Source organism: Schistocerca nitens, chromosome 7, assembly GCF_023898315.1.
Source record: "Schistocerca nitens isolate TAMUIC-IGC-003100 chromosome 7, iqSchNite1.1, whole genome shotgun sequence".
Taxonomy (NCBI): Eukaryota; Metazoa; Arthropoda; class Insecta; order Orthoptera; family Acrididae; genus Schistocerca; species Schistocerca nitens.
This window is the reverse complement of record NC_064620.1, coordinates 462,518,870-462,546,709: the sequence shown is the minus strand read 5'-3', so window position 1 is coordinate 462,546,709 and position 27,840 is coordinate 462,518,870. Positions and strand designations below refer to the sequence as shown.

The following is a 27,840-nucleotide window of genomic DNA, read 5'->3' as shown; positions in this document are numbered from 1 at the left end:
AGAAAGCTGGTGTTGACAGATGTGAAAATTACCAAACTATCAGTTTAATAAATCATGACTGGAAAATACTAATGTGAATTCTTTACAGACAAATGGAAAAACTAGTAGAAGCCGACCTTGCGGAAGATCAGTTTGGATTCCGTAGAAATGTTGGAACGCGTGAGGCAATACTGATGCTACAACTTATCTTAGAAGATAGATTAAGGAAAGGGAAACCTATGTTTCTAGCATTTGTAGACTTAGAGAAAGCTTTTGACAATGTTGACTGGAATACGCTCTTTCAAATTCTGAAGGTGGCAGGGGTAAAATACAGAGCCAAAGGCTATTTACAATTTGTACAGAAACCAGATGGCAGTTATAAGAGTCGAGGGGTATGAAAGGGAAGCAGTGGTTGGGAAGGGAGTGAGACACGGTTGTATCCTACCCCTGATGTTATTCAGTCTGTATATTGAGCAAGCAGTATAGGAAATGAAAGAAAAATTTTGAGTAGGAATTAAAATCCATGAAGAAGAAATAGAAACTGTGAGGCTTGCTGACAACATTGTAATTCTGTCAGAGACAGCAAAGGACCTGGAAGAGCAGTTGAACAGAATGGACAGTGTCTTGAAAGGAGGATATAAGATGAACAACAACTAAAGCAAAACGAGGATAATGGAATGTTGTCGAATTAAGTCGGGTTATGCCGAGGTAATTAGATTAGGAAATGAGACACTTAAAGTAGTGAAGGAGTTTTGCTATTTGGGGAGCAAAATAACTGATGATGGTCGAATTAGAGAGGATATAAAATGTAGATTGGCAATGGCAAGGAAAGCGTTTCTGAAGAAGAGAAATTTGTTACCATCGAGTATAGATTTAAGTGTCAGGAAGTCGTTTCTGAAAGTATTTGTATGGAGTGTAGTGATGTATGGAAGTGAAACGTGGACGATAAATAGTTTAGACAAGAAGAGAATAGAAGCTTTCTTAATATGGTGCTACACAAGAATGATGAAGATTAGTTGGGTAGATCACATGATGAGGTACCGAATAGAATTGGGGAGGAGAGAAATTTGTGGCACAAGTTGACTAGAAGAAGGGATCGGTTGGTAGGACATGTTCCGAGGCATCAAGGGATCACCAATTTAGTACTGGAGGACAGTGTCGAGGGTAAAAATCGTAGATGGAGACCAAGAGATGAATACACTAAGCAGATTCAGAAGGATGTAGGTTGCAGTAGGTACTGGGAGATGAAGCTTGCACGGGATAGAGTAGCATGGAGAGCTGCATCAAACCAGTCTCTGGACTGAAGACCACAGCAACGACGACTCAGCACCTCACATTTTTTGTGAGTTGTTACCTTTATTGCTGAAATTATTCATTTCATAATTTTTACACATCTTCCACAGTGTGGGTATACACCATCAATGAGAGCACTAACTTACAAGGTTAACAGTCAATGCTCTCATATGTTGTTTGTTGACTAGACTTGTTTGAACATTAATGCCATTCACCCTACGTGATGACTGCATTGATATACAGTAGGAGCATTACTCTACTTAGGTCTGTTACTAGACTGCAGTTCTCGGCTAAGGTGTAAGATGAGCTACAGAGAATGGCAAATATTGCAACCAGTCTATCCATTAAACATTATATATTGAACACTATCTGTTAACCTCTGTAGTCTTATTTCTCCATGTAATAAATATATCATTAACCTTGCTTAATCTTTCCTGATATTTGATTGATAACAAGTGAATAAACCAGCAATGGCTCAGGTAGCAGTGAACAGAAGAGTGGAACGGAAAAGGAAAGGACTAGGCCAGGCGAGAGAAAGAGTTCGTGATGGGATTGCGAATATCTAGGTCATGTTGGAGGGACTCTACCAAAACCATTTGTCTGATGAGTTGTTGGAAAAGATGTGCAGGAGCCAGATCATGCACAAAGGAGAACCACTGTGAATGCGAAAGGGTCAAGGACATGGTTATTAATGTACCTACTGCAAACCCTCTTTCACCTTAGAGAGCATATCAGTTTTTAGATTACGCATGCTAAATGGGTTAAAGAAAATGGTAAGAGAGCACTTAAATCTTCCACAGCTATTGTACTGCCTGCGAATATTGGTAACAACTCATGTGATGAACAATGGGAACTGAATATGACAAATCATGAGCGAGTTGTTGGTAGCCAATCAGAATAGTTGTTCATAATTTCAAATGGTTTGTATATAAAATTAGCTGGTATTTTGTCCCATTAAGCTAAAATTTAACCACATTAGAATTTTCAACAAAACTGGAAATAAGAGATACAAGTAGATTTTGCAATGATGTATGTCCACGTCTGGCTACTCTCCACACCATTATTACGGCAACCATATTTTCGTGTCGAGATTCATTGGCTTCGCCAAGACAAATCTGCCACATTGCCACCTAATCTAGATCAATCGCTACACTACATGTCAGTCAGGCTGTCAGCACATCTAGCTTTTTCCTGCTTTCCATGCCAGAAACAAATGTCATCTATTTTTACCTTCCAACAAAAGAAACCATTATATTCAGCTATTCTCACTGGCTATGGCCAATGTCAAAGCACTGACAACATCAGTATACAATGCCAGAGCCACGGAAACTGTAAGTCCACTTCAGTCAAGAAATGAATTTTAACAAAAATTGGTTAGAAATGGGAATGAAATAAGGGGAAAGGTGTTTAACGATGTACCTGCAGTTCATGTCATCATGTATATGCTCTATTCAAAATGAACAAAATAATGCTACACAAAACAGTGAATTTAGTAAGTAATTGCGAGGCACACTTTTTGAGCTTCTGTGTAAGTGGACCAAATTTATTATAATAAACACTAAAAATGTTTCTTTCTATGCTATGTCACTGAGAATTTTGTAAAATTTTAACACATTTGCAAAGTAATTATGGTAACTACAAGTGTAACTATAAATAACTTTTCAACTGGGAGGGCGAGGACAGGGAGATTTAGGGAGGGAGAGTGGCAGGGGAGGGCAGGGATGATAGGCTGTAAAATTTGCTTTCGGCAGCATTATCATGCCATTCACTCACTCATTAAAGTTACAATAATAAAAACAATTTATAAACAAATATCTAAGCATTCATTTTATTACTTACAGCAACAGGAGGAGGAGAGATGCGTGTTACATCTACTCCTGAGTGGAAATTGTCACTGATTCCTGTTATAGAAGGATATGCAGCAAGATACTGTGCAACCCTTCCTGCAGGAGGACGCCCACTCCCTTCCAGGGGAACTCCTGGCAATGACATCCAAGAAGCTGGAGACAGTGCTAGCACTTGTCCATCAACGCGTTGCCATACACCACCTGGAGGCCCACGTCCCAGTGCAATGTAAGAGGGTAACTGCCGTCCTGTTGGTGCACGTCTGTATTGTACCAAAGGATCAATCTCCAAGCCAACGTCAGCTCCTGGTCGAGCCAGGCTATCCATCAACACTGCAACAGGGTTTTGTGACCGTCCCTCTAGTCCCTGCAAATTTGGTAGTTCAATTAGTCACAGAACAGAGAAACATAAGTAGGTCTACATGTTCTACATACTTTCATGCTACTGCGCATTTTAATATTATGAGTTTCGATTGCTGCAAGTGTTTTAAAGTGTTTCTGGGAAAAAAAGAAAAAAAAATAAAAAGGAGAAAACCAGCATTAAACCAACACTTCCACTATTCTGAGTGTTAATATCATGCAGTACTAATCAGGCTTCAAATGGCAAGTAAATTTTTGCAACAGGTATCTATTTGCCGCATCATCTAATATGAATATATAATTTAGAGATACATTCATCTGTTTTCATACTAATAAATTGTTGAACAAAAATTGATTTAACTCTGGCTCACCTGAGACAGGAATTCCAAATCTTGATCCAACAGTGTCACATCAAGTGACGTAACCCTCAGCCGAGCAGTTAACATTTCATCTGGATGCTCTCCACCAGTGTAATATGGTAAGTTTCCTGACAGTAGAAACGAAAGTGCCATAGCCGATGGGCCATTTCCTGAAACACATTATATTCTCCCTGTATAACCTCATACACGTTTTATTATGTGCGTTTTGAGATTTCCACACTTTCAATACAACGGCTCGACGTTTTTGGAAACCCCTTAAGCAATTTTCAGAAGAATGAAAATAATTTGGTGTGTACTTTAATTACTCACCTACAATGACTACGTCTTTGTATATCTCGTTGTCCGTCGTGAAATCAGGCGCCAGGTTGTTCTTCATGATTCACACGACCTAAAACAAATTGATTATTCCAATTATGTTTGGCCAGTGCCTACAAGCCACAGTATCATTCTGCATTTTCTTTTTAAAATAAACAATGGAGAAGTGCGTACTTTAGTCTGGTTGTCGAACGATAATTGGCATCGTTCTGGTGACACTGACGAATAATTTCTTGAGACTATGTCCTGCATTTTCTTAGTTATGTTACGTTCATGAAAACATTTAGTTTAAATTTCAAAACAATTGTCCACCTCACTACTTTTAAGATCCTCGGCTGTTAAGTACAACATACACTTTCTTCACTAAAGTGAAATGAGATGTATAAATCGTTTTTAATCACAGTTCCTTCAATTCGAATCCCTCCGTAGATTAATCGCGATCGCATTTTCTACATTCTCCTGTCGGTGTTCGTATGAGCGTCAGCTGTTGGACAAAGATATTACGCCAGGTCGAATTGCGATGGCCAGCTAACATCTAAAATAGTCAGAAGCACTGTGTCCAGAAGAACCGTGGACTAGTGCATCTATTTCACATGGAACACACTGTCTGCATCAGTCAAGCAAAAATGCTACAATACAATGGCCATTACGCTGTTGGCGAACGGAACACGTTATGTTATGAGTTCGCACGTTATTGACAACTGCGAAAAGAATGTCGTTGCGTACCGGTACATTTACATTTAATAGCATGCGGCATATATATACTACTGTTTTACTGTCGTTGATGGCCAGCAAGGCAATTGGCGGCTACAAATAAAAATAAATTATACTGCCGACATTTGTGCAAGGCTCACAAATGTGTTGGCTTTCCACGATAAGATTTAACTAAAAACGGCCGACAATTTCATCTACGGGTGTAGTTGAAATTTTGGGTAGTGATACCACAACGTTGACAAAAGCAGCGCTTGGGTACATGCATTTTTATACTCATTCGCGACATCTTCGCCGTAGATACGAACTTCGGTCCTGCAACAACAACGTTATAACGTAGCATTGCGGGGGAAATTCCGTTATCTTGTGTTCAGACACATGATGGTCGGATCACTGTCTCTTAAGTGCGTATTCAGATTGTTAACTGAACACTGTTTCACAGCAGATATCTGTTAGGTCACACCAAGAACACAAAATTTCGTTCAATAGTGCCTTGTACATAGCGCAGGAAATACAAGCTTTTCGATCTGTGGCGAGTTTCCGTAAGTTCTGCTCACTCTAGTTTTACCACTCTAGTGTGGATTGTCGATTATTGACAGTGAGAAATGATTGATTTACGCAGCAGTACCATCACAGAAACCGACAGAATAAAAAGATACGCTAAAAATTCCCAATGTCTAGCGTGCTTCTCGTGAGAGCAAACATATCTACTGCATGCACGGTTACTGAATATATGGAAAACAGCGGAGGTGATCGCAAGGCAGAGGGCAAGCAATAGGTGTATAAGCTCAACAACAAAGCTAAAATTATGTTAAATGAGATCAGATACCGGACGGATAGAATGTGGATTTACAGAAATTTGCAGAATATAAAGTTCTCGTGGTGAACGGGGAGAGTGTCCGAAGAAGAGAGTAAACGGTCTATGCTTGTTATGTCGCAACACAAAAACGGGTCGTGGGGATACTGGGGGGGGGGGGGGGGGGCGCATCATCGGCGCATTGGATAATCTAACACGATCAGTCCAGTTCTCACAGCTGGTAGTTTACAATTTTATATTAAAAAAAAGGCCCTAGATAAATTTCACAACATATAGCTCTACATGGACATGCTTCAACCACTTCCGTGAATCTAGTGTAGACGGAGAAGACAGTTCACACAGCTCTAACATACGCAGAAGCTTTAGAGTGTTTCAGAATCATAACTTCAATGAGCACCGTTCCAAACCTTTACACCTTCTCTCACTAAGAGGCATGTGATTGTTGATAGAGATCCGTCCGCCGAATTCGTCATTAGGGAAACAACACTACATATACTGTACACGCACTCTAACAGTCACCTACAATACACAGAACTACGATACAATACTCCCACATCGTTAAATACCAATGTGCCCGACAGAAGAAATGCTTCCTCACTTAGGCGGATATATACTCGCTAAGGTCTTTGATTCAGTCATAGCGTAAGATTATAGTATTCCACAGTGGCACTTCAGATGGTAGAGTTACATGCAAACATTCCAGCACGAAGCGCTCATATTATTTCCGCCTTAATGGAGAGTTGCTTCAGCCAGGGATAGATTTGATCAACTACCAACGCATTTCTTCGCCACAACAGGTAGGTTGTGTGTGTGTGTGTGTGTGTGTGTGTGTGTGTGTGTGTGTGTGTAAACTTAACTAATTTCCATTTGTCTCTGACGAGCTTCCGGTAGATCTGATTAAGATTGCGGGCCGACTACATGGCTTTGGCACCGCTGCGGGTTGGTTGGTTTACCACTAGAAATGCATTCCTTCGTTAACCTATACTCCGATATTCTAATTAAGATCACAAATTAATAAACAGACAATTTTCTGTGGATTTTATGGTTCAAATGGCTCTGAGCACTATGGGACTCAACTGCTGTGGTTATCAGTCCCCTAGAACTTAGAACTACTTAAACCTAACTAACCTAAGGACATCACACACATCCATGCCCGAGGCAGGATTCGAACCTGCGACCGTAGCATGTGGATTTTATCCAAAGTTATTAAAGACTAGAGACAATCACGTAAAAGCTGCCAATAATTAAACAGATTTTCCGTAACTAGCAATTTGCGGTGGTTATCTAGTTGATGGCGAAACATGATAGCATTGGCAGACAATTTTATCATCGCATTTATGTACTGTAGAATGGCAACCGACGTAACAAACTGAAAATAGGATCTGAAAACTGATAAGCGGTTCTTCGTTTTGTGTGCAAAACTAATCACATTTATTTCCGGCACAGAAAGACTTTATTAAAATAGAGAATAAAATCTTTCACGATGTACAATTTCTACAGACCCAAGTCAGGGCTTCCTAAGAACATCGTTCAAATCCTGTTATCTAACAGATGCTTTAAGTCGTGCTTTAAGATAATTATCGTCTGCGATTTCTTTAGGCATGGTGTGCTGCATGGAAGAACTGCTTTGTACTTTACATCTATGCCCTAATTACCTATTGCTCCTAGTATCTGAATTATGGAACCAAGTGCTGACAGACTCACCCGCCATCTCATAAAAAAATCAAGAATGTTAACAAAAATGACGAACCTGTTCTCAATACACACTGCAAAACATTTTCTGCAATAGATCACGAAGGACTGGTGATTACGACCATGCTACAACAGACTGGAAAGAAACGATGTGTCACTAAAAATTTTAAGTCAGCTTCAACTCTCCTTTGTGTTTAAATGCCGCAGACCCATTTCATGAATCTGCGTTTTACGAATTAGGGGTCAAGAAATTTCCTTGTGTAACTTGCAAACTACACGACAATGCTCAAGTCAATATTCAGGATGTGGAAAAACTACGATTCGAAGTAAAAAAAAGTCGAGAGAAACCACGGGCTCTAAAATTCGGACCCTAAGAGCTACGAGCACTACATATTCTGTACGATGAAACAAATCTCTTTTACTGCAAGTTCTTTGCTTTCCGTATTTTGGAAGGAGATACTATGGACCAATCCAAGCAAAAATTTTCAGTAATCATGGACTATAAAACGAATACCTGAAGAGCTATGAGGTCTCGTTCAGTAAAAGAGAAGTTTCACAATAGCGAAGATGAACAAACGCTCCTAGCTATTGAGGTACGTATTTTAGAGTCCATGTTTACCAGACTTGTTTCGTTCGAATGATCGTTCTTGTCATATCCCTGAATACTGACCACTCCTGCTGGAAAACCATGTGTAGGCTAGGTAGCCGCTTACACGGAAAACCTACTAAACATCTATTCTTTCCTGAGGTAAGACGTGAATAACGTGAAGAAAACTATGACAGCAACCAAAGATTTTTTACAACATACTTTCATAATGTGCATCAGAAAATATAGTGTGAATCATTTGTCATTAGATAATGGGACGCTTTGGCATCATGGAATACATTGCTAAATATACAGGAATTATCAGTAAGAAACTAAAGGTCTGCTGAGTGTAGATAACTAGAAAACAGTATTATGTACTTTTAAGGTTTATGCAACACGACAATAAGGTAGGCGTCGTGAGAATAAATCATCGTTCAGACATGTTTCTAAACATCGAATAAATCCTTTTATCAAGAAGTTGTTCAAACCAGCTTGCCAGGTCAGCCTCTTTGTTGGCTCAACGACTCATTTGAAGAATACTAATTAAACAATCTGAAGATCTAGATTCATTCATTCACAAATCAGCCAATTAATTTTAAAGAGGTTCATCATGCTCTTACCTACGTCCCCACGTCAAAGTCAACCCCAATCAACGTCCTTCAGACTGTGGGCACTGACAGATGACGCTCAAGCGAAACGCACAATGCCAACTTAATTCTGTACCAGTCTCCTATAATAATATTCGTAGCTCTGTTGCCTTGATTATATGCCATGAAAATTAGCAGGCTATCAGTTACAGGGTAAAAGTATAGTTGTATCGCTTGCCCTCTGTTTTTCCCGGTCTCACGTCTATAGCTTCCACACGGAACCGACTGCCTCGGTCGATATTTTTTGAATGTTGGTATGACACAAAATTACGTAAATATCTGTAGCGGCTTCTGCATCCTCTCCATCCTTTCCCTTGCCCGACATTGGCTATCATGTGCTGTAATTTTATCGACCTTTGCTGCCAAGGCCTGACTAATAGGAGGCAGCTTGTTCACATCGTAATAATGAAAACAATTTCTCCTGCTGAAATTTTGGCTGCAGTGCTACAATTTCTCGTATGGAGTCCTTGACCACCATAATGAGAAACATAGTCCACAGATAAATGTGGGATATCAACGCAGCATCTTATCAATCAACGCAACCGTCCGTTGCACATTAATATCCTATTGACTCTTCGTATAGGAAAGCCCGTGGCAGGCAAGACGGTGGCCTGGGCGTATCGAATTATGAATTGAGTCTAGTTTTCCTGTTATATCAGTACTATAATTTATAGTCCCTCGGCAGTTATGAAGTTCACGAGACCTTATAAATATAAAAAAAACAATCTATCTTCATCTCATTTCCACGTTACATCGGGAGTTACCTACGTATGTTGCAGAGCTTTTAAATTTGACCGGAGGCTGACTTAACTACTGGAAACTAAGCTCTTCTACGCCTCATACCCAAAATATTATCCCATGACATTATGGAATGAAAGTAGGCAAAGTATGCAAGCTTTTTCATTTTTATGTTGCCTATGTCTGCTAACACTCGAATTGCAAATACAGATTTGTTAAGGCGTTTCTGCAGTTCTGTGGTGTGCTCCTCCCAATTGAATTTATTATCAAGTTGTAATCCCAGGAATTTAAGACTGTCAACCTCGTATTTATGGTTCCTTTTTCTCCCCCCACTTCTTTTCTGCATGTGCACACAATGCAATTGCGGTACGTGCAACTGCTGTGGTTAATAACAAGTTGTTGTCAGCCATCTTGAACTTTGACGAAAAATTTGATGACAGTGTAATACCCCTTCTAGCGCTACGTCAAAGATCTTTGTCAAATATATTTGACGGAATATTTGATAACATCTTTGATCAAATCTTTGACAAAGAAATTTGATAGTGTAATACCGGCCTATGAATGATTGATTAATAGCAATAATTCTACTTACATTTAAATGCATTATGCAATACGAGACATGAACATGAATAAAAAATAAACGTTTTGAATTTCATTTTTCTTCTAGTCACTGAGAAGCATTACAACAGACTTAATTTCATCTTCCTGAGAAGAGCGGGCGCAATTTGACGACCACTGAGATAAGTAGTTTGAAACAGTGGGCAACAAGAGTCATCAGACCAAATAATTTTTCCGTTTCTCTACAGCCCAGGTTTTATGGGACAACCTCGCATTGACCTGGTACGAGCATTTGTATCATTGCAATTCCCTGCGTCTGGAGCTCCCTCCGTGTTGTTTTGGTGCTGACGGGGTTCGCGAGTGAGACATTCAGTTCTGCAGCCACTTTTGCACCGTTGTCCTGTTTTTCGGCACAGTCCTCTTCAATGACTGCCACAGCCACTCAAATTATGCTTTTCTCCTTTCCCTGTGTGTGATATAAATCTTCGATACGGTGCATCTTGAAACACCAAACACTTCAGTTACGTCGGTTACTGATGGACCCACCACATGAGCACAAACAATTTGCCAGTGGTCGAGGTCACTAACACAAGCAACGTAAATGGACATAGTACAGATGCTGCCCGTGATCAAATGAAACTGCGCAACCTGCAGTCTTATCTACCTTCTTTATTTATGTTCAAACATGCATTTCTCGCGGTGTTTCCAAATTTTTGTGCAACCTCTGTGCGTATGGGCCACACAAGTGTTTCGTAAGAGTTATCTTTCGTAGACAGAAATTGAATTCTGACAGTATCCTACCAGGAAATAGGAGCCTGTAATTTGTTTCACTAAAAAGGGAATTACACGAACGTTCCATTGTTACTAGCCAAAGCCCACTATGTTTTTACGCTTCGTTAAGTGCACAACTTAATATTTCTCTAAGAACTTATTACGAAAGCTCTGAGTGAAGAATTGAACGCGGGTCCCATTTTTCTAGTTGGTAGGCCTAAGACTACATCTTAGCTGTGGGTGTAACGACCTCTTTATTCTCTCTGCTCACAACCACTGTTTTCCTTTTTTCCCCTTCACGTGTGCGGACAGTAGTATTTAATAAGCAGCGGAGCTGCGATAAAATTCGACGTAGCGTAATCTAAACGCCCATGACATTAGTCTTCGTCAGCGAGATGACGCTAGTCGGACAGATTAACGCCAGAGCTGATAGCCTCGTGCAAAAGACGTGATCGGTCTCTGAAGTCATTGTAGTGGGTGTGGTTCTGAACTACGCGCCTCACTTAATTGATAACTTCTGAGTGTTGAACGAAGTATCTGAAAACATCTGTCATTAGTTTTACGCGTGTGAATTGTATGGAATGAGGTATGTGTCGGAGAGGGGAGGAGGGATAAAAGGTTCAAATTTCGTCGTCCGCCGCAATGATACTGGTTTTCCGTTGCTTGGTGCTTCAGTGGTTAAGCGACAGACTCTGGGGTTCGATACCCGCCCAGTCCTGGAACTTTTCCTCAGTTGTCACTTTTTTAATCTCTGGCAGTGTTAACGTGGAAAGTATCGAACTGCACCGTGATTAGGTGTCCACTAAACGGCCAGCCTTCGGGTTAATGGCAGCTTTACATTCTACCTGAACCACTGGAACCCAAAACCGGGATGGCTTTTTAAACAAAACGGTGAGCGGCGGAAATTGGTGCTCGCTAGCTAAGGGCCCCCTATCGGTGGAACGATATATCCAATTAAAAAGAAGAAGTAAAACCGAATTCAGCTCTTCTAAGCTGGATTCATCTACCGCATCACTGCAACCGTAGACTTGGCATGGCTATGACTCCCACCACCACTTCTAAGAGGGAAGGGTGACTCGGAGGGTCAGTGGTGTAGCTCCAGACTGCGGAGCCGAAGATCTCGTGTTCGATCACTGGCCAGTCCGAAGATTTTTCATCTGTGACGTATTACTCCTTTCACCTTCGATAACGTTTATTAATGCGAAACTGCACTGTTGTTCCGAGTCCACATGAAAATGTAGATCCCCTTATAACTGGCAGGCAAAGTTCGTTCAAAGGTCAGAGCACTATAAGGGCATACAATCTCCAGCAAGACCCTGCCTTGTAATGCACTTCTCAACAATTTCCTACAACAGGAAGTAAGTAAATCTGTCCTCTACCCGAAGGTTCGTTGAAAGACCACGCTGCCCTTGCCACGCTCGCTTTCCGCCGAGGTATAATCTGGTTAGAATATACAAGATTTTTACAGACATCCCTTCACCCATTCAGCCTATCGCTGAGTGGAGACGTATTAGGTACTTGGTCATATCAAAGTGAACGGAGGAACACACCTGACGAGGTGAATATTGGGCTAGTACCCACATCGCATCCTGGTTACACGATTCACAACCATTTCCAAAACGTTCACACGGTTCCACGTGAGATAAAACCAGACGCAGAGAGACAAGGTACACAGTTCCGTCCTGGGATGGGTGTGGGGAGTGGGGTTGACGACGACACGGACGCACAAACAGGAAGAGGATCAGGCTACCCTTTACCACTAATACTGCCAAATTCAGATTAACAGGCCGATACTGTGAAAGGTACAAGATAAGACCTCGAAAAGGAACGAAGGGAAGAAAGACATAAAACGAACAGTTCCTTTTTGGGTCACCACCAAACCATCCCATGATGTATTTTACCGTGTTAAAAATCATAGTTGGTATTTTTTTCATAACGTGTACGAATCCAATAACGTTAGCGCCTTTTGACTGCTCTGTGTTTCTCATATTCGGCTGATTCAGCACCTCATTAGTTATGCGTCCTAAGCATGTAATCTCCAGTTTTCTCCTGTAGCACCACTTTTCAGAAGCTTGTGCTCAAAGTTCAGTCCAGTGGTTTAGGAAGAAAGAGATGGGGAAATCACACGCCCCCCCCCCCCCCCCCCCCCACAACACACACAAACTTTTTTATAATATGTATGTCAACAAATTTCTCTTTTTCAGGAAGCTTCTTTGTCTGTTGCCAATCTGTATTTTAAATCCTCCCAACGTCGGCCACCTTTAGCTATTTTACTATCCAATGTTGTTGTTGTTGTTGTTGTTGTTGTGGTCTTCAGTCCTGAGACTGGTTTGATGCAGCTCTCCATGCTACTCTATCCTGTGCAAGCTTCTTCATCTCCCAGTACCTACTGCAACCTACATCCTTCTGAATCTGCTTAGTGTATTCATCTCTTGGTCTCCCTCTACGATTTTTACCCTCCACGCTGCCCTCCAATGCTAAATTTGTGATCCCTTGATGCCTCAAAACATGTCCTACCAACCGATCCCTTCTTCTAGTCAAGTTGTGCCACAAACTTCTCTTCTCCCCAATCCTATTCAATACCTCCTCATTAGTTACGTGATCTACCCACCTTATCCTCAGCATTCTTCTGTAGCACCACATTTCGAAAGCTTCTATTCTCTTCTTGTCCAAACTGGTTATCGTCCATATTTCACTTCCATACATGGCTACACTCCATACAAATACTTTCAGAAACGACTTCCTGACACTTAAATATATACTCGATGTTAACAAATTTCTCTTCTTCAGAAACGCTTTCCTTGCCATTGCCAGTTTACATTTTATATCCTCTCTACTTCGACCATCATCAGTTATTTTACTCCCTAAATAGCAAAACTCCTTTACTATTTTAAGTGTCTCATTTCCTAATCTAATCCCCTCAGCATCACCCGATTTAATTTGACTACATTCCACTATCCAATAGCAATACTTAATTACTAGTTTTGCTGTCTCAATTCCTAATCCAATCCCCTCAGCAGCGCCTAATTTAATTCTGCTACACAGCATTACTCTTGTTTTACTTTTCGTCGTGTAACCTTTTAAATACACAATCCATTCCGTTCAACTGATCTTCCATGTCTTTTACATCTGACGGAATTACAATGTCACCTGCAAACCTCCAACATTTTATTTCGTCTCCTTCGATTCCCTTTCCAAATTTCTCCTTGGTTTCTTTCGTAGGTTGATCAATGATCAGACTGAACGACATCAGAGACAGGCTATAATCCTCGTTCAGTCCCTTCTCAATTACTGCTTCCTTTTCATACCGTTCGACTCTTGGTTACTGTATTCTCCAAAGTGTAAAGAAATTTCTCATGAATTATCTTCCTCAGGTAAATTGCCTCCATAGGTGCCTGCAAAGCTGAGAGACAATAATTGGCTCTTAGAGTATAGGAACTGTGTAATCGTGCTGTGCCGCGCGGGATTAGCCGAGCGGTCTCAGGCGCTGCAGTCACGGACTGTGCGGCTGGTCCCGGCGGAGGTTCGAGTTCTCCCTCGGACATGGGTGTGTATGTTTGTCCTTAGGATAATTTAGGTTAAGTAGTGTGTAAGCTTAGGGACTGATGACCTTAGCAGTTAAGTCCCATAAGATTTCACACACATTTGAACATTTTAATTGTGCTGTCAAACGGCAATTTTCGGGACATTTGGAGCTCTGGAAGAAAGGAAACACTTGGAACACGCCTGTATTGCGACTGCTTACCTTCTTCTATTAATGTCGCGAAGCCCCGATTTCGTGTTTATTTCGCTGGAAGTTTCGTCCAAGAGACGATGGAAGCTACTCGGCGTTTTGCAGAGACGACTTGCTCTGCCAAACCTTGGACACAGGTAGTTGGCCAGGGTCTTGTCACAGGTCCAGGTTGGCCACGTCGGCTGAGGGGCAATTCCTGTCCGACCTCGTTCGGGCGGCACAGTTCCTCTACCCAGAGTAACCAGCTAATGAACACTGTCTGCCCTTCAGCCTATCCTACTTGGCAACCAGCACACGTTCAGAATGGGACTTGCAGTACAGCTTCTACTGTATTGATCTACATGATCCTGTCACAATGTGACCACGGCCTTTGTTCCGGAAGGTATATAAAGCGCGTCGGGAGTAGAGGGGGGGGGGGGGAAGGGGAGGCGGCAAACTTCACTTGACGCCGTGGCTAAAGCATACCGCACATGGTAAAATGGCGCTATCCAAAACCGGCGGCGCGGCAACTTTATGACAGGGGTGAACGAACGATCGGAGATGAGTTCAGGCAAATAGTTGTGGAATTGTTGAGCAGCTGACGGCCCAGGCGAACCAAGGGGCTACTAACAGTCTCCTCAATGATCGTTCAGCTGACGTTGCTGCGTACTGGCCTCAGTAGTAGGCGCCTGGTTCGTGTACCCCTGCTCACTGCCGTTCATGGCGACGAAGGCTGGAAATCGCAAGCCAGTACCGCAACACGTTCGCGAAGTGGCGACAGGTGGCTTTTTCAGATCAATCACGTTTTATGCTCCATCGGACAGATGACCATTGGCGTTTAAGGTGTGAAATTCCGAAATGAAACGAGGAGGAAGCGTTATGGTCCGGAGAACGTCTCCGTAGCATTCTCTGGGTGACTCGACATTTTAGAAGGCACGATGGATCAACCCAAGAATGCATCTATCCTTTAAGAGCATACACACTTTCACATGCAGTTAGTTTTTCCTCGGCGCAATGGTACCTGCAAGCAGTACAAAGCAACGTGTCACACAGCTCGCAATGTACGTGCGTTGTTCGAAGAATACCAGCATGAGCTTACTGTACTCCCCTGGCCACCATACTCCCCTATGTTAAACCCAGACGGGAATCTATGGGATCACATCGATAGGGCTGTTCGTGCCACGGATCCTAAACCAAGAAACCTAGCGCAGCTGACCACGTCACTGGAGTCAGCATGGATCCACATACCTTCCAGAACCTCACAGACACTCTTCTTGCACATCTCGCGATACCAAAAGTAGTTACTCGGCTTTTGACAGATGGTCACATGTCACTGGACAGTGTAGAAGAAATACTTACCTATGGTAGGCCACGGCTGTATCGTAACTCGTCCCATGACAAAATTTCTTAGTAGTTACTAAAACTTGTCATTTAAAATACAGAATTAGTCTCAGACGTATTGCTTTTCGTGTCCATTGTCGATTAGAGCTTTTTCACACACTAGACAGATTTAGCTAAAGACGCCGATACGATTTGCAGAACCAACACTGTCAACTGAGGCATGCTGATTTTTGGACGGAAAGAGATATTAAGCGAACAGCCAAATGATGTGTACAAATACGCACGTGGAAGTAAGTCAAGTAACAGAAAACCTGAAATGAAGATTCTTGTATACGAATACGAAAGTTGCCAACTTTTTGATGCGTGATAACGATATTCGCGTATAGTCGCCTGGGGTAGCCGTGCGGTCTGGGGCGCCTTGCCACGGTTCGTGCGGCTCACCCGTCGGAGGTTCCAGTCCTCCCATGGGCGGGCGGGCGCGCGCGCGAGTGTGTGTGTGTGTGTGTGTGTGTGTGTGTGTGTGTGTGTGTGTGTTCCGTAGTTGCTTTAAGTTACACTAAGGAGTGTGTAGGCCTAGGGACCGATGACCTCCTCAGCAGCTTGGTCCCATACAACTTACCACAAATTTCCAATTCGTGTATAGCTACTGAAATTTGTAACATGAATTTCACTACCTGCTATCGAACAACAACCTGCTGCTGCTGCTAAATAATTCCAAAGTACAAGAAAACGAATAAATTAATGAAGAAAACCGTGACAGTAAAGCGACACAATCATACAAACCCTCAGAAACATTACATTTTTTAATAGGAAAAATTACAAATTTACATCTTTCTCCTTCAGGTCTCTCTTCATAGCAGTCAGTAGTTAGTATAATAGCGAAAGCAGTTTGCAGTTCTGTGTGTTTGCACTTACATTTAGTGTCTAGTACACATTGATGGTTCACAGGACTTTTGAAACACCAAATCCATTTTATTTTCGTTTGTCCCAGCTGATAAACGGGTTTGAATAATGAAAGGCATCAACGCAGAGACTTTGCAGCTCCACTTTTCGGTAACATACAAATGTCCAGAAAATTCATATTCTATAATAAAAAAAAATTTGCGTTCATGTGTGAAGCACATTGACTTACAGATTTTTTCCGAGTTACTGATTCTGAACATTTTCTGTTGTTCTGAATGCCGGTTACTCTTTGATCAAGTTCAATGCGTGATCACAATACAAGGTGAAACTATATTTAACCATTGCACATAAAAAACGATGAAAATTACAATTCCTTGGATAGCACTACATATATCTGAGATGCAGGACTTATACAAAAATACAAAATATCTAGGTTCAAGCACAATCAGACGCTAGATGTGTAGCTATGTTCTTGTATAATATTGAATAATGCTTGAGAACAGTTTGATTGTTGGAAGGTTATGGAGTATAACGGTGGTAAGCAAAAATGCATTGGAGGGGGAGTCTAAGAAGATAGTTCGCGGACAGTCACAATGATGAACGACTAATGAAACAAGATACCGAACGACGTATGACTGGGGACAAAGGGACTGGAAGGAAATGATGGTGCAAATACTATCTGATAGTAATGAACACTGAAGAGAGAGAAAAATGAACTAAATACGTACCACTGAATTATGCTCGGAAAACCGGTATTTGATCTGCATAGAAAAATCGATTAAGGCCTAACATGCAAACAACAACGAAATCCAGTTTTCGTCTACCGAAAGTTATTTCGCACGTTTACACACAATAAATACAATATTTTTCTGGAAGCCAAGGAATCAGTCGAAGGGTGATGGGCCGGTCGGAGTGGCCGAGCGGTTAAAGGCGCTACAGTCTGGAACCGCACGACCGCTACGGTCGCAGGTTCGAATCCTGCCTCGGGCATGGATGTGTGTGATGTCCTTAGGTTAGTTAGGTTTAAGTAGTTCTAAGTTCTAGGGGACTTATGACCACAGCAGTTGAGTCCCATAGTGCTCAGAGCCATTTGAACCATTTGAAGGGTGATGACTTCGAGTCCGTGGGAATATTTCCGCTCGTTTACAAAGTTAACTATGGAACAGTCGAGTGCATCGTAGCACTGAAGCATTGCAGTGGGCATTGTGAAAGCAATGTTCGATTCCAGTATGCCGGCCTGTGAAACGGAAACTGAGCTTGTTCTGGTAAACCTCCCCTTCCTGCTCCCCCTGTATCATACTGTGTGTTCAGGGATGTTCCGATACCAAAGTGTTGATGCCGACTTAAACGGGTGGTACTAAAGTCGTCCTCTGATTACTCGTGTGAGTACTCACGAAGTATCGATACCTCATATCAATATTTTTTAAATTTTTATTTGGAAATCAAATAATGCTGAGTGTACATGATATTTTACTTTAATTTCTTGATTGTGATAATCCTTAAACATAAGCGTCACCTTTTGGAAGACTTTCCAAAAAGAGCAATTGCTGTAAATACTTATGAGGTAACTTATTTCTATTCTGACTCATAACTGCATCAGCTTTTGAACGTACACACTTACTAGGCACAAATATTGCAACGACGATATATTTTTGAGCAATAACTTTCTCGTCTTACCATTACGAAATGGGTTGCGTTTTAATGATATTACAGGATTTGAAAAATGAAGAGAGATTTCGCGACTTCGTGTTTTCCTTTTTGCAGCTTTGTGCTGGCTGTTTGTGATGTTTCCAAAAGTCGTATTCCTGTGGTACAATGGAAATAGCAGCATCTTTTCATGGTTTATTGCTTATAAATCGTACTTTTGGGTTTTTGTATGGCTCATCTACATGCCGCTGGATCTTGAAAATACAGGTTTTAAAGCGTTGGAGCCAACAGAGTAGCAATAATTTCATGGAGATTTAATGCGGATAAACCATATCTTTTCTTCGGCTCTCTCAATAAGATGTTCCTGTATTCTTTGACAACTGGTGAGACTTTTGTGATATTCTTGTTCTGCTGACAAAAGATCATTGACATAGTTTTGGATATTGTAACAATACTTTCGTCCAGGCACTTCTCTTGTGACATATTCAAAGGGCTTTAATAAATCTGAAAGTTGGTTGAGTGCTTCCATCAGCAGGTGGCATAGCAGAAACTGACACGCTATTACTTACGATTTCAGTTATTTTCCTCGAATGTAACTCGATGCAAATACTTTTATTTCGATTCTAAAAACAGTCTGTATGGAAACACATGTCTCTAACACTTTGTTGTATCGGAAAATTCCTTACAAGTGACAGGTAGCGATTTCATGTTTTTGCTTACAGCATCCTCACAAGGCGCGCCAAGTTATATCGTGATATAGTAGCGAATGAGAGAGAGAGAGAGGGGGGGGGGGGGGCAGCAGTTAACAACAGCTGCACCGCGGAAGACCAGAGGTCTAGGCGTGGCCTGCTGAATGGCAGCCGTGGATGCGTGTGCGTAGTGCGTGCAGGTCAAGGGCGCAGTAGTAGCAGGGGCATACACGCACTGGCCGACAGCCAGGCTCGCGCGACCGTGCTGCAGTCTGCCGGCCTTCTCGTGTACCCACGAGAGGCACATGCCGTGCATAGCAGCAGATATCTGCCTGCGACCCGCTGACGAATTCTGACTCTAGACCAACTCGACATGAGTGCCTCAGAGAAGGATAAGATTCTTCTCCTCCAACTTTCCAGAAGTGGACGTTCTTTTACATGCTGCTGACCATTATATCTGTAATACCGTGAAGGCGACATTCAACGAACGTCAAATTAGCAGGAAGTGTACGATATGCTCTCATATGCAAATGAATAGCATTTCAGTACAACCCCAACAGCCTCCACTCAACGACCGAGAGCAGCGGCGTTTGCTTACAGTTCGCAGTGCTAACAGACAAACAACACTGCGTGAAATAACCACAGAAATGAGTTTGGGACGTACGATCCTTAATGGACTCCGGCAGCAATAGACGACGCGATTGCCTTTGCTAACAGCACTATATCGCCTGCAGCACTTCTCTTGGGCTCGTGAGCATACTGGTTGGACCCTCGACGACTGGAAAACCATGGCCTTGTCAGGTGAGTCCAGGTTTCAGTAGGTAAGAGCAGATGGTAGGATTCGAGTGTGGCGCGGACCCTGCAAAGCCATGGGCCCAAGATATCAACAAGGCACTGTGCGAGCTGGTGATGTCTCCATAATGGCATGGGCTGTATTTACATTGAATGGACTTGGTCCTTTGGTCCAACACCGACTATTGGCTGGAAATAGTTATTTTCGATTACTTGGAGACCATTTTCTGCCATTCATGGACTTTAAGTTCCCAAACAACGATGGAATTTTTACGCATGACAATGCGCCATGCCAACAGGCCACAATTGTTCGCGATTGGTTTGAAGAACATTCTGGACAATTCGAGCGAATGGCTTGGCCGCCTGTCGAACACTTCTAGGACACAATCGAGAGGTCAGCTGCATATTTCTGCAGGGGACTTCCAACGACCTGTTGAGTCCATGCCACACACAGTTACTTGATCACGCTGGGCAACAGGAGGCCTGACAATTTCAGGAGGTATTCCACGAGTTGTTACCTCAGTGTAGTAGAAATGACATCTACATTCTGTGTATACGGAATATTTACGCATCTAGTTGCTCATTCAGAAATGACATTTGCATGTTGACTGAGATGATCGCGTTATGCTTCGTGTAAGAGAGAAAATTGTACTAGTACGCGGCAAAATAAGAGAGCGACAGGATCATGGACGGAGGTGTAACATTCCGCGATATTGCTACTTACCTCGGTTGGGATTTCGTGTTTCCGACCCTACCCCACTCTCGCATGTCACTATCGCATGTAAGGACGAAGATATCGAACCTGTCCCGGACAGACAGAATCTATCCCACGTCGCTGATGGGGAAGCCCCATTGTACTAAAAGGATGCTGCCTGGCGTCTGCCAGTCAGTTTGATGCAGTGTTAGGTCAGTCGAGCATTAACTCTGCAGGCCAAGTCCCGTGTGTTCTGGCGATCCGCACTATCGTGCGTAAAAGCGGTACGGAAATTATTTAAATATTTGGGAGATTATTTTTGAATTATGTCCGACCGCGAGGAACTTACCAGCAATGGAAAACTCGATTGAAAAAAAGCGTTAAGTGAGTGAATGTGAGTGCAGATCTAGTGTGATTAGGCTCATAGGCATAATGTTGTTTACGAATAAAGTACAATAAACCGGGTGCAGTCAAATCAGTGTGAAATGCATTTGATCTGGTCATATTAACTGATAGTATTTTGGTGGGAGTTTTGATTAAAATCATGCGAACTGCAGATACGGCTTGTGTCAGCAGGCAGATGGTTAAGAACTTTCTCGAACAGGCGCGTGTACCTTGTTAGTTAAGTTCGCCGTCCAAGCTGTCGTTCCCATGAAGTCAGATTGCTTGTTAAAATTCCGACAGCTAAAATACGCTAGTTGGCTTTAAGGAAAGGAGGAGCAACTTACACGCCAAAGAGGACGCACATTGATGGCTCAGTCCTGCAGGATCATGCAGCCAGTGTCACACACGACGAGGCAGCAGTGCGAATACCCACGTTGATGGTGCGACGACATCTCGTGATCCACGGTTTGTCATCAGAGCGACCGCTGCTGCAGCTCCCCTTAATATGGCAGGACTGGACACACGAATGGCACCACGACGTCTTTGCTGACGAGTCCTGACTTAGTGTAAGGCCTCGCGATGATCGTAGCCGTGTTTGGAGGCTCCGAGGAAAACTAACGTCGCCATATTACATCCGTCATCGTCGAACAGGCCTAGCACCTGTTGTGATCGAAAGAGGTGCCATTAGAAATAAGACACGATCAGCTCTGATGCAGATAGGTGGTAACTTGGACGCAGGCATTACATTTCTGACATACCGTGTGGTTGTAATTAAACTGACAGCGTTGCAAGTGCTGCAGTGTAGGCTGAAGACACTGAATCATCATATGTAACGTTTTTTTAGTGGGTGCGATCGCAGAATATGCTGAAAAAGAATAGTTCCACTTTCTACCACCAGGTGAAAATATTGCATTGTAAGCAGTCAGAATGTGGTGTGGGTGCAGGAAAAGAGGGAACGATCAAAAACATGATAATGGTGATTTTGGCAGGTTTATTAGGATATGGTCACAAGTTACACCATGTGTTCAATATGGTCCCTGACTCAGCAACATACTGCATCTCTAACACGGCATGGTCGACAGTTGCTCGCAGCATATCTGCTGCAATCAGACTTACGTCGTCATATGCTGTCCTTCAGATCAGGAAGAGTCCGGATACATCTCTGATAGACATGGTCTTTCAGATATCACCACAACCGTAAGTCATATGGAATCTGGAAGGCGATGCATCTTGAGATGATGCGGTCGTTACCGAAAATTTTTCGAAGGAAATCCATCTGGCAAGCGACATGTGGTGACGCCCCATCTTACATGAAAATAGTGCTGTGTTCACAGTGTTGCACAATGAGGTTCTTATAGTGTGCATTGTACACGAAAAGGTGCGTGAGATTACATCTGCTCGAAGAAAAACTGACCGGTAACGATGGTGATAGTGAAACCACACCACGAAGTAATAAAATATGATTGCAGTGGATGGTCCTGGCACAACATGTGGCGGAGTAGAATCACAATATGCGAAGTTATGTGCAATCCCCGGGTTCGATTCCCGGCGGGGTCAGGGATTTTCTCTGCCTCGTGATGACTGGGTGTTGTGTGATGTCCTTAGATTAGTTAGGTTTAAGTAGTTCTAAGTTCTAGGGGACTGATGACCATAGATGTTAAGTCCCATAGTGCTCAGAGCCATATGTGCAATCACGGCACTGTGCAGAATAAAACTTGACTCGTCCACCCAAAGAATATTTCCTAGTCATATGTCATCCGTTCCCATGCGTGACAAAAAACGGAGGGCGAAGTCACGGTGTTGTAACTTATCTTGGGGCTTCATTTGGTGGACATTCCGAATGTTGAAGGGAGACCAGTATAAAATGCGCCACAAAATTGTTTTGAACTGTTGACCTGCGGAGAGAGAATTCCCATGACGCAGCTCAAACATTGACTGCAGAATCTGAGGCTTATGCAGCACAGTCAGCTATCGCTACAGCCACTTCAAATGCCATCGCAATGGGCAGCTTCTCTCTCCCTGCTGCACTACCCAATTCATCTATTTCTTTGCGTTTACTGATCATATTCTTTGGCCCATTTACTGCCATGAGGCCTCTTCGCAACTGTTTCATATGCGATACTCCCGCAATGCGGCGCTACAACTGCTGCCGTTCTGATAAAAACTTTTCCAACAGTGCGCTTTCTTTCGTAACAGCCACTGCGTTTCGTACGGAAAACTTCGACCTTCTTAATCCTTTACACCAACAGCCACTTCACACAAGAAATCAACACGCGTCGCCAAACGACACACAGCATAGTGACGTCAAAACAGGAAACATTCCACATTCTGACTGCTTACAGCGCCCTATTTCACCTAGTGGCATAAAGTGGAAGTACCTTTTTTTTCAGTGTACTCCGCTAGTGCACCGATGAATGAACATACCTCCAATGTTTCAGCATCCTGCCATGTATGCAACCTGCATTGCAGTACTCGGGACAGCGTCCGTTTAATTATAACCACCCGGTAATAAGGTCGGCGGCTGTGGCTTATCTTCGAGGTCTTCATGTCGTTCGCTTTGAACAAGATAACGCAAGGTCACATTTTGCCTGTGCTATCCTGACCTACCTAAACTGGCCAGCACGTTCTCTACATCGCTCACCACTGAAAACATCTGGCCATGTGTTGCCAAGAAACTGGCACACCACCGCGTGCCAGCAACTACAATTTATGAACTCCGACCTATAGCTGAACTAGCATGGATTGACTTACCTACCCTCAGTTCAACTTTATAGTCAGCAGGGTTGTTGCTGCCAGAGGTGGCAGATCTGTGTACTGTATTTTGCACGCTGTACATTCCCACGTTACTATAAATTTAATCCCACTGTACTGTACGCACACCACAAATAAATTTCGTTATTTGCTATCCTTACTGAAGTTGCAGTTTTAATAGCCAGTAGAGTATTTAACACACTGCCCAATGAGACATCTGGTAACACGGTTTACAATAAGTGACAGTTTTGAAGGATAATAAGGTTCATGTACGACTGAAGCTGCTGGAACAGACTGACAAGCGACCTGTCCTATAGTTATAGGAGATTACCCCTTATTAGGGGAAAAGGTGATACGACACGACGCCAGATCAAAAACAGTCGTCTGTATTATGAGAGAGCCTGTCCACATTGAGGAAGCCTGTTGGAGCAATGCTGTAAGTGGACATTTGAATCATCGCCATGGTGAAACAGCGGTTGAATGGCGTCAGATCAGTGAAAGTATCATCACCGTTGTTTGTGTAAGAAGAGTCTGGAAGTGTACACTCGAAAGAGAAAATAAAACAATTCAGGTTTGGAAAATGACGTGTGTGCGCGTGCGCTTGTGTTTGCGCAGAAAGTGCTTAGAAGCGATGAAAATAGGACTTTGGAAAAGGATTACTGGAAAAAATAAAATCCAATGGTGTTTTGAAAGAAACCAAAAAGAACGGAATCTCTTAACTATTAAAAAACTAAACTGTGTAGATATTTCATACATGGGTTTTTAACAAATACGTGGGAAGGCAAAACATCGAAAAAGAAAACGATGGTGAAGCCAATAAAAATTAGCAGATTTAACGAAGATGAAGTTAAATAAATGAAGAAATGAAGAGGACAATAGAAAATATGGATGGGTAGTTGCAACGCCAAGAGATTGTCTACAACTGATGTTGGTAATTTAATGACTTTCGTTAGTTTGCATTTGGTGCAATTCGAAACGTGGATATTTATATTTTACACGGTGATGCTTCCTTATTTGCGCTAGTCGCTTCGTAGGGAAGGTGAAGTTTGCTCATTAGTGACATCTCAAGCCAAGTACTCTGAATTTCCTTAATTTTACATTCTTCAAAAAGATGATGTAACCAGAGAGGAAGACGCAACAGCTATTTCACTTTCCGCGCGAAGGCTGCGATGTTTATATAACTACGCTCCAAGGCTAGTTTTTCCGTTAAATTCATCTTCCATGTTTGTTCATAACTTCTATTTATGTTCTTACAATAAATTATCTTTTTATAATTTCCACAAAATTGATTTCTTACTTTTCGTTACTCCCCAAATAACTTTACCGTGTGAATGATTGCCAGTTTTCTCTGAAGCTTTACAATCATTTCGAGTACTATGCCATCAGTCCATCGACAGTCACGCACTCCACTGTTTTCAGTTGTAATTTACATGTGTGGCAGAGGACAAAAAAAAACAAATCAGTAACTGAAACACAGTTGTAACAAGATGTGCTTAGGTATTTCAGTGGTAGAACAGTATCGAAAACCAGAATTCCTCGTTCGAGTGCCTATCTCCAACATACCCGCTATCCACGACAAACTTTGATTCACTAGACTTGGATGCTTAAATGCTATTGATCAGATTCACAATGTTAAGGGCCTGTCCTCGTAATCTGTTCTGTTCTTTCCGACCGTGACTCACGCAGACGCGAAAGTGGATGGCTTCCTTCAAAGATGGACACTTAAGTTGTACGATCGATAGGTGGCACTTTCTCTTATGAGGGGGAAAATTCCGCAACCTACCCGCTGCAAGGCCCACGAAGTTCCGGGTGATGAAATAAATATTCAGACACTGCAAGCATTGTACCTCCTTCCAAACTTGCGTTTGGTGATTACTTATAATTATGGTGGCTCTAATAACAGTATTACAGTAATACCGAATAGTGGTACTGTAGCTCCGTAGTTAGAGATTGTCATACAAACACCACAGGCTCCGGTCCGAGATTGGACTTTAAACAATTTTACTGCGATTGTCGTGATTTTCATGACTTACACTGGCTTTGTAAAAGGGTGAGTTACAATTGAGTTCTGATTTTACATTAAACTACAGGTTCCCAAAGCGAGCAGGAGAGGTGCGTGAGACGAACGATAGATGTATGTACGAAAATGACACCCCAGCAGCAGCATTCCTAGCAACGTGCTGTTGTATGCAAACCAAACCCCTTCCATTTTGACTCGAGGATGAATTTCGACAATGACCGGTGGACTCTCGATTAATCATCGTCATGGGTTTTGTTCCTAAACACAGCGTGAACGTATTTTCGCGGCACTTAACCGGGTTTATTCAACACGAAATTGTCTTGCTCAGTGTTCGTCAGCCGGAATTTTCTGCATACATGAACAAGAAAGCCTACAGTAAGGAAAAAAATGGGCTTATACATGGAACTAGGGTAAAATTTGACCAACGAAAGTTTTTCCTAAAATCCAATTCGTCGTTTGAACATATTCTTCGTTATTAACGCCCGGTGCGGAATAGTTGTTTTAAAGTCATCTCACCATTCAATGTGAATTTTGCCCTATCGAGAGATTTCTTAAAGGCTATTGAGAGAAAGTAACCGAAAGAATAGGGGAGGGAGGGGGGGGGGTTATACGAGTATAAAATACGGCAATGGTTGTGACAAGCCTGTAAGCTGGTGCAAGGAATTCGCGAAATACAGACCTGTTTTTTTTTTCGTCAGTTATCTGGGAAGTTATCCAGTAAGTTGCGTAATGAATATGTGGCAGTTTCCCATTTCCAGGCAATCGATAAATATCACAACACTCCTGTTTCAGTTGAAGGAATGCTTTACTTTCTGTTGTCCTACGCTTCCTTCGTTCCGTTAAATTTAATGTATCCGAGTTCCATCAACCGTAAAAAAAGTGAATCAAAAGTTTGATTGCCCTTGAACGTTTCAAACCTCAAGCCGCCGGATTTCTGTTTTGGTCAAGTGTGTACAGTCGTTTGACGCCAGCCTGCCAACAGCTTCCTCTTACCAAAGTTTTTGCGTAGCATGTTAAATTTCGTTCATTTCATACGTCAAGTGTTTTGGGGGTATTCACTCCTTCCCAACATCATAAACTTTATAAAATACTTCTCCATTTTATGACCCCCCCCCCCCCCACACACACTGATTCCGCTGATTTTACTTATTGTCGGACGACTTCTGACTTATGTGGAACATTTAGGCCCTAATATGCGACTTAGGAGACTACTGAGTGCTTCATTAGGGTTCCCTATCTCCATCGTTAAAAACTGAACATTTGTAGTATCACTTTGTTGACGGTCAGTCTGTCAGACTGTTAAAAAAAACCTTTTTCTCAGGAACAGGTCGACATAACAGATTGAAATTTATGTCACATACTGAGGTCTATGGTTCCTTGGCGGTGAAAAACATCGAAATTTCTAAGTCAGTGTAATACAAAGGTACTTCCCTGTGGTAAGATTGGCAAGAAATAAGGTTTTACAGTACAAGTAAAGGAAAAAATTCGGAAACCGTAAATTTTTATTATCCCGCCCGAAATTTTTTTTTCGGCATTTCTTATCTGAGTGACCGTTCGTCCGCGTTAAGACACCTTTTTCTTAGGAACGGCTAGATGCATCACGTTGAAATTTATGTCACATACTATGGGCTAGGGTCCCTTGATGGTATAATAAACATTAGCTAGCGAGTCAATGTAATCAAAAGGTACGACCGTTTATGTTACATACGTTTATACTAGCTAACTCACTCATCAAAACCTATAGGGTACCTCCCTTTGGTCTAAAGTCATAGACTTTGTCAAGAACAAAGGTTACACAGTAAAAGTAAAACAAAAAACCGAAAATTGTTAATTTGTAATTATATCATACGAAAAAAATATTTCGTCATTTGTTATCCGATGTCAAATTGGAAATTAAAGCAATAAGTAGTTCTGCATTCAGCCTATTTGATTCTCGATGGTAAAAGACAATCAGGAAAGAAATGACATCATCGGTCATATGACGCGTTTCGGAATTTATCCATCAGATATCTAGGAGCAATTACTTCTCATAGATATAGAGTTTCACACACAACTTCAAACGCCTTATCTACTTTCAGTAATCGCTCCTGGATATCCAAGGATGTATAAATTCCGAAACGCGTCATACGACCGATGAAGTCATTCCTTGCCTGATTTTTGTCTTTTACCGTTGCGACCCAGCCAGCCTCAATGGAGAACTACTTGTAATTAAGGTC

At 42.2% G+C, this 27,840-nt stretch overlaps 1 protein-coding gene across 3 annotated transcripts in view; it reads right to left on the bottom strand.

Annotated features, from left to right (window-relative positions):
* Positions 1 to 27,840, bottom strand: part of LOC126195000 (oxidative stress-induced growth inhibitor 1-like) — a 117,678-nt gene that overhangs the window by 5,834 nt on the left and 84,004 nt on the right. The window contains exons 1-4 of one of the 3 annotated variants that reach the window (XM_049933420.1): positions 14,437 to 14,607; positions 4,166 to 4,244; positions 3,848 to 4,005; positions 3,112 to 3,483 (exon numbers count right to left, since the gene is read on the bottom strand). In XM_049933420.1, coding sequence (XP_049789377.1) covers positions 3,112 to 3,483; positions 3,848 to 4,005; positions 4,166 to 4,232 — 597 coding nt within the window. In that variant the 5' untranslated portion in view covers positions 4,233 to 4,244; positions 14,437 to 14,607. Of the gene's footprint in view, positions 1 to 3,111; positions 3,484 to 3,847; positions 4,006 to 4,165; positions 4,245 to 4,345; positions 4,675 to 14,436; positions 14,608 to 27,840 lie in introns of those variants that run through there. The other 2 variants (XM_049933419.1, XM_049933418.1) reach the window with 2 other exon arrangements.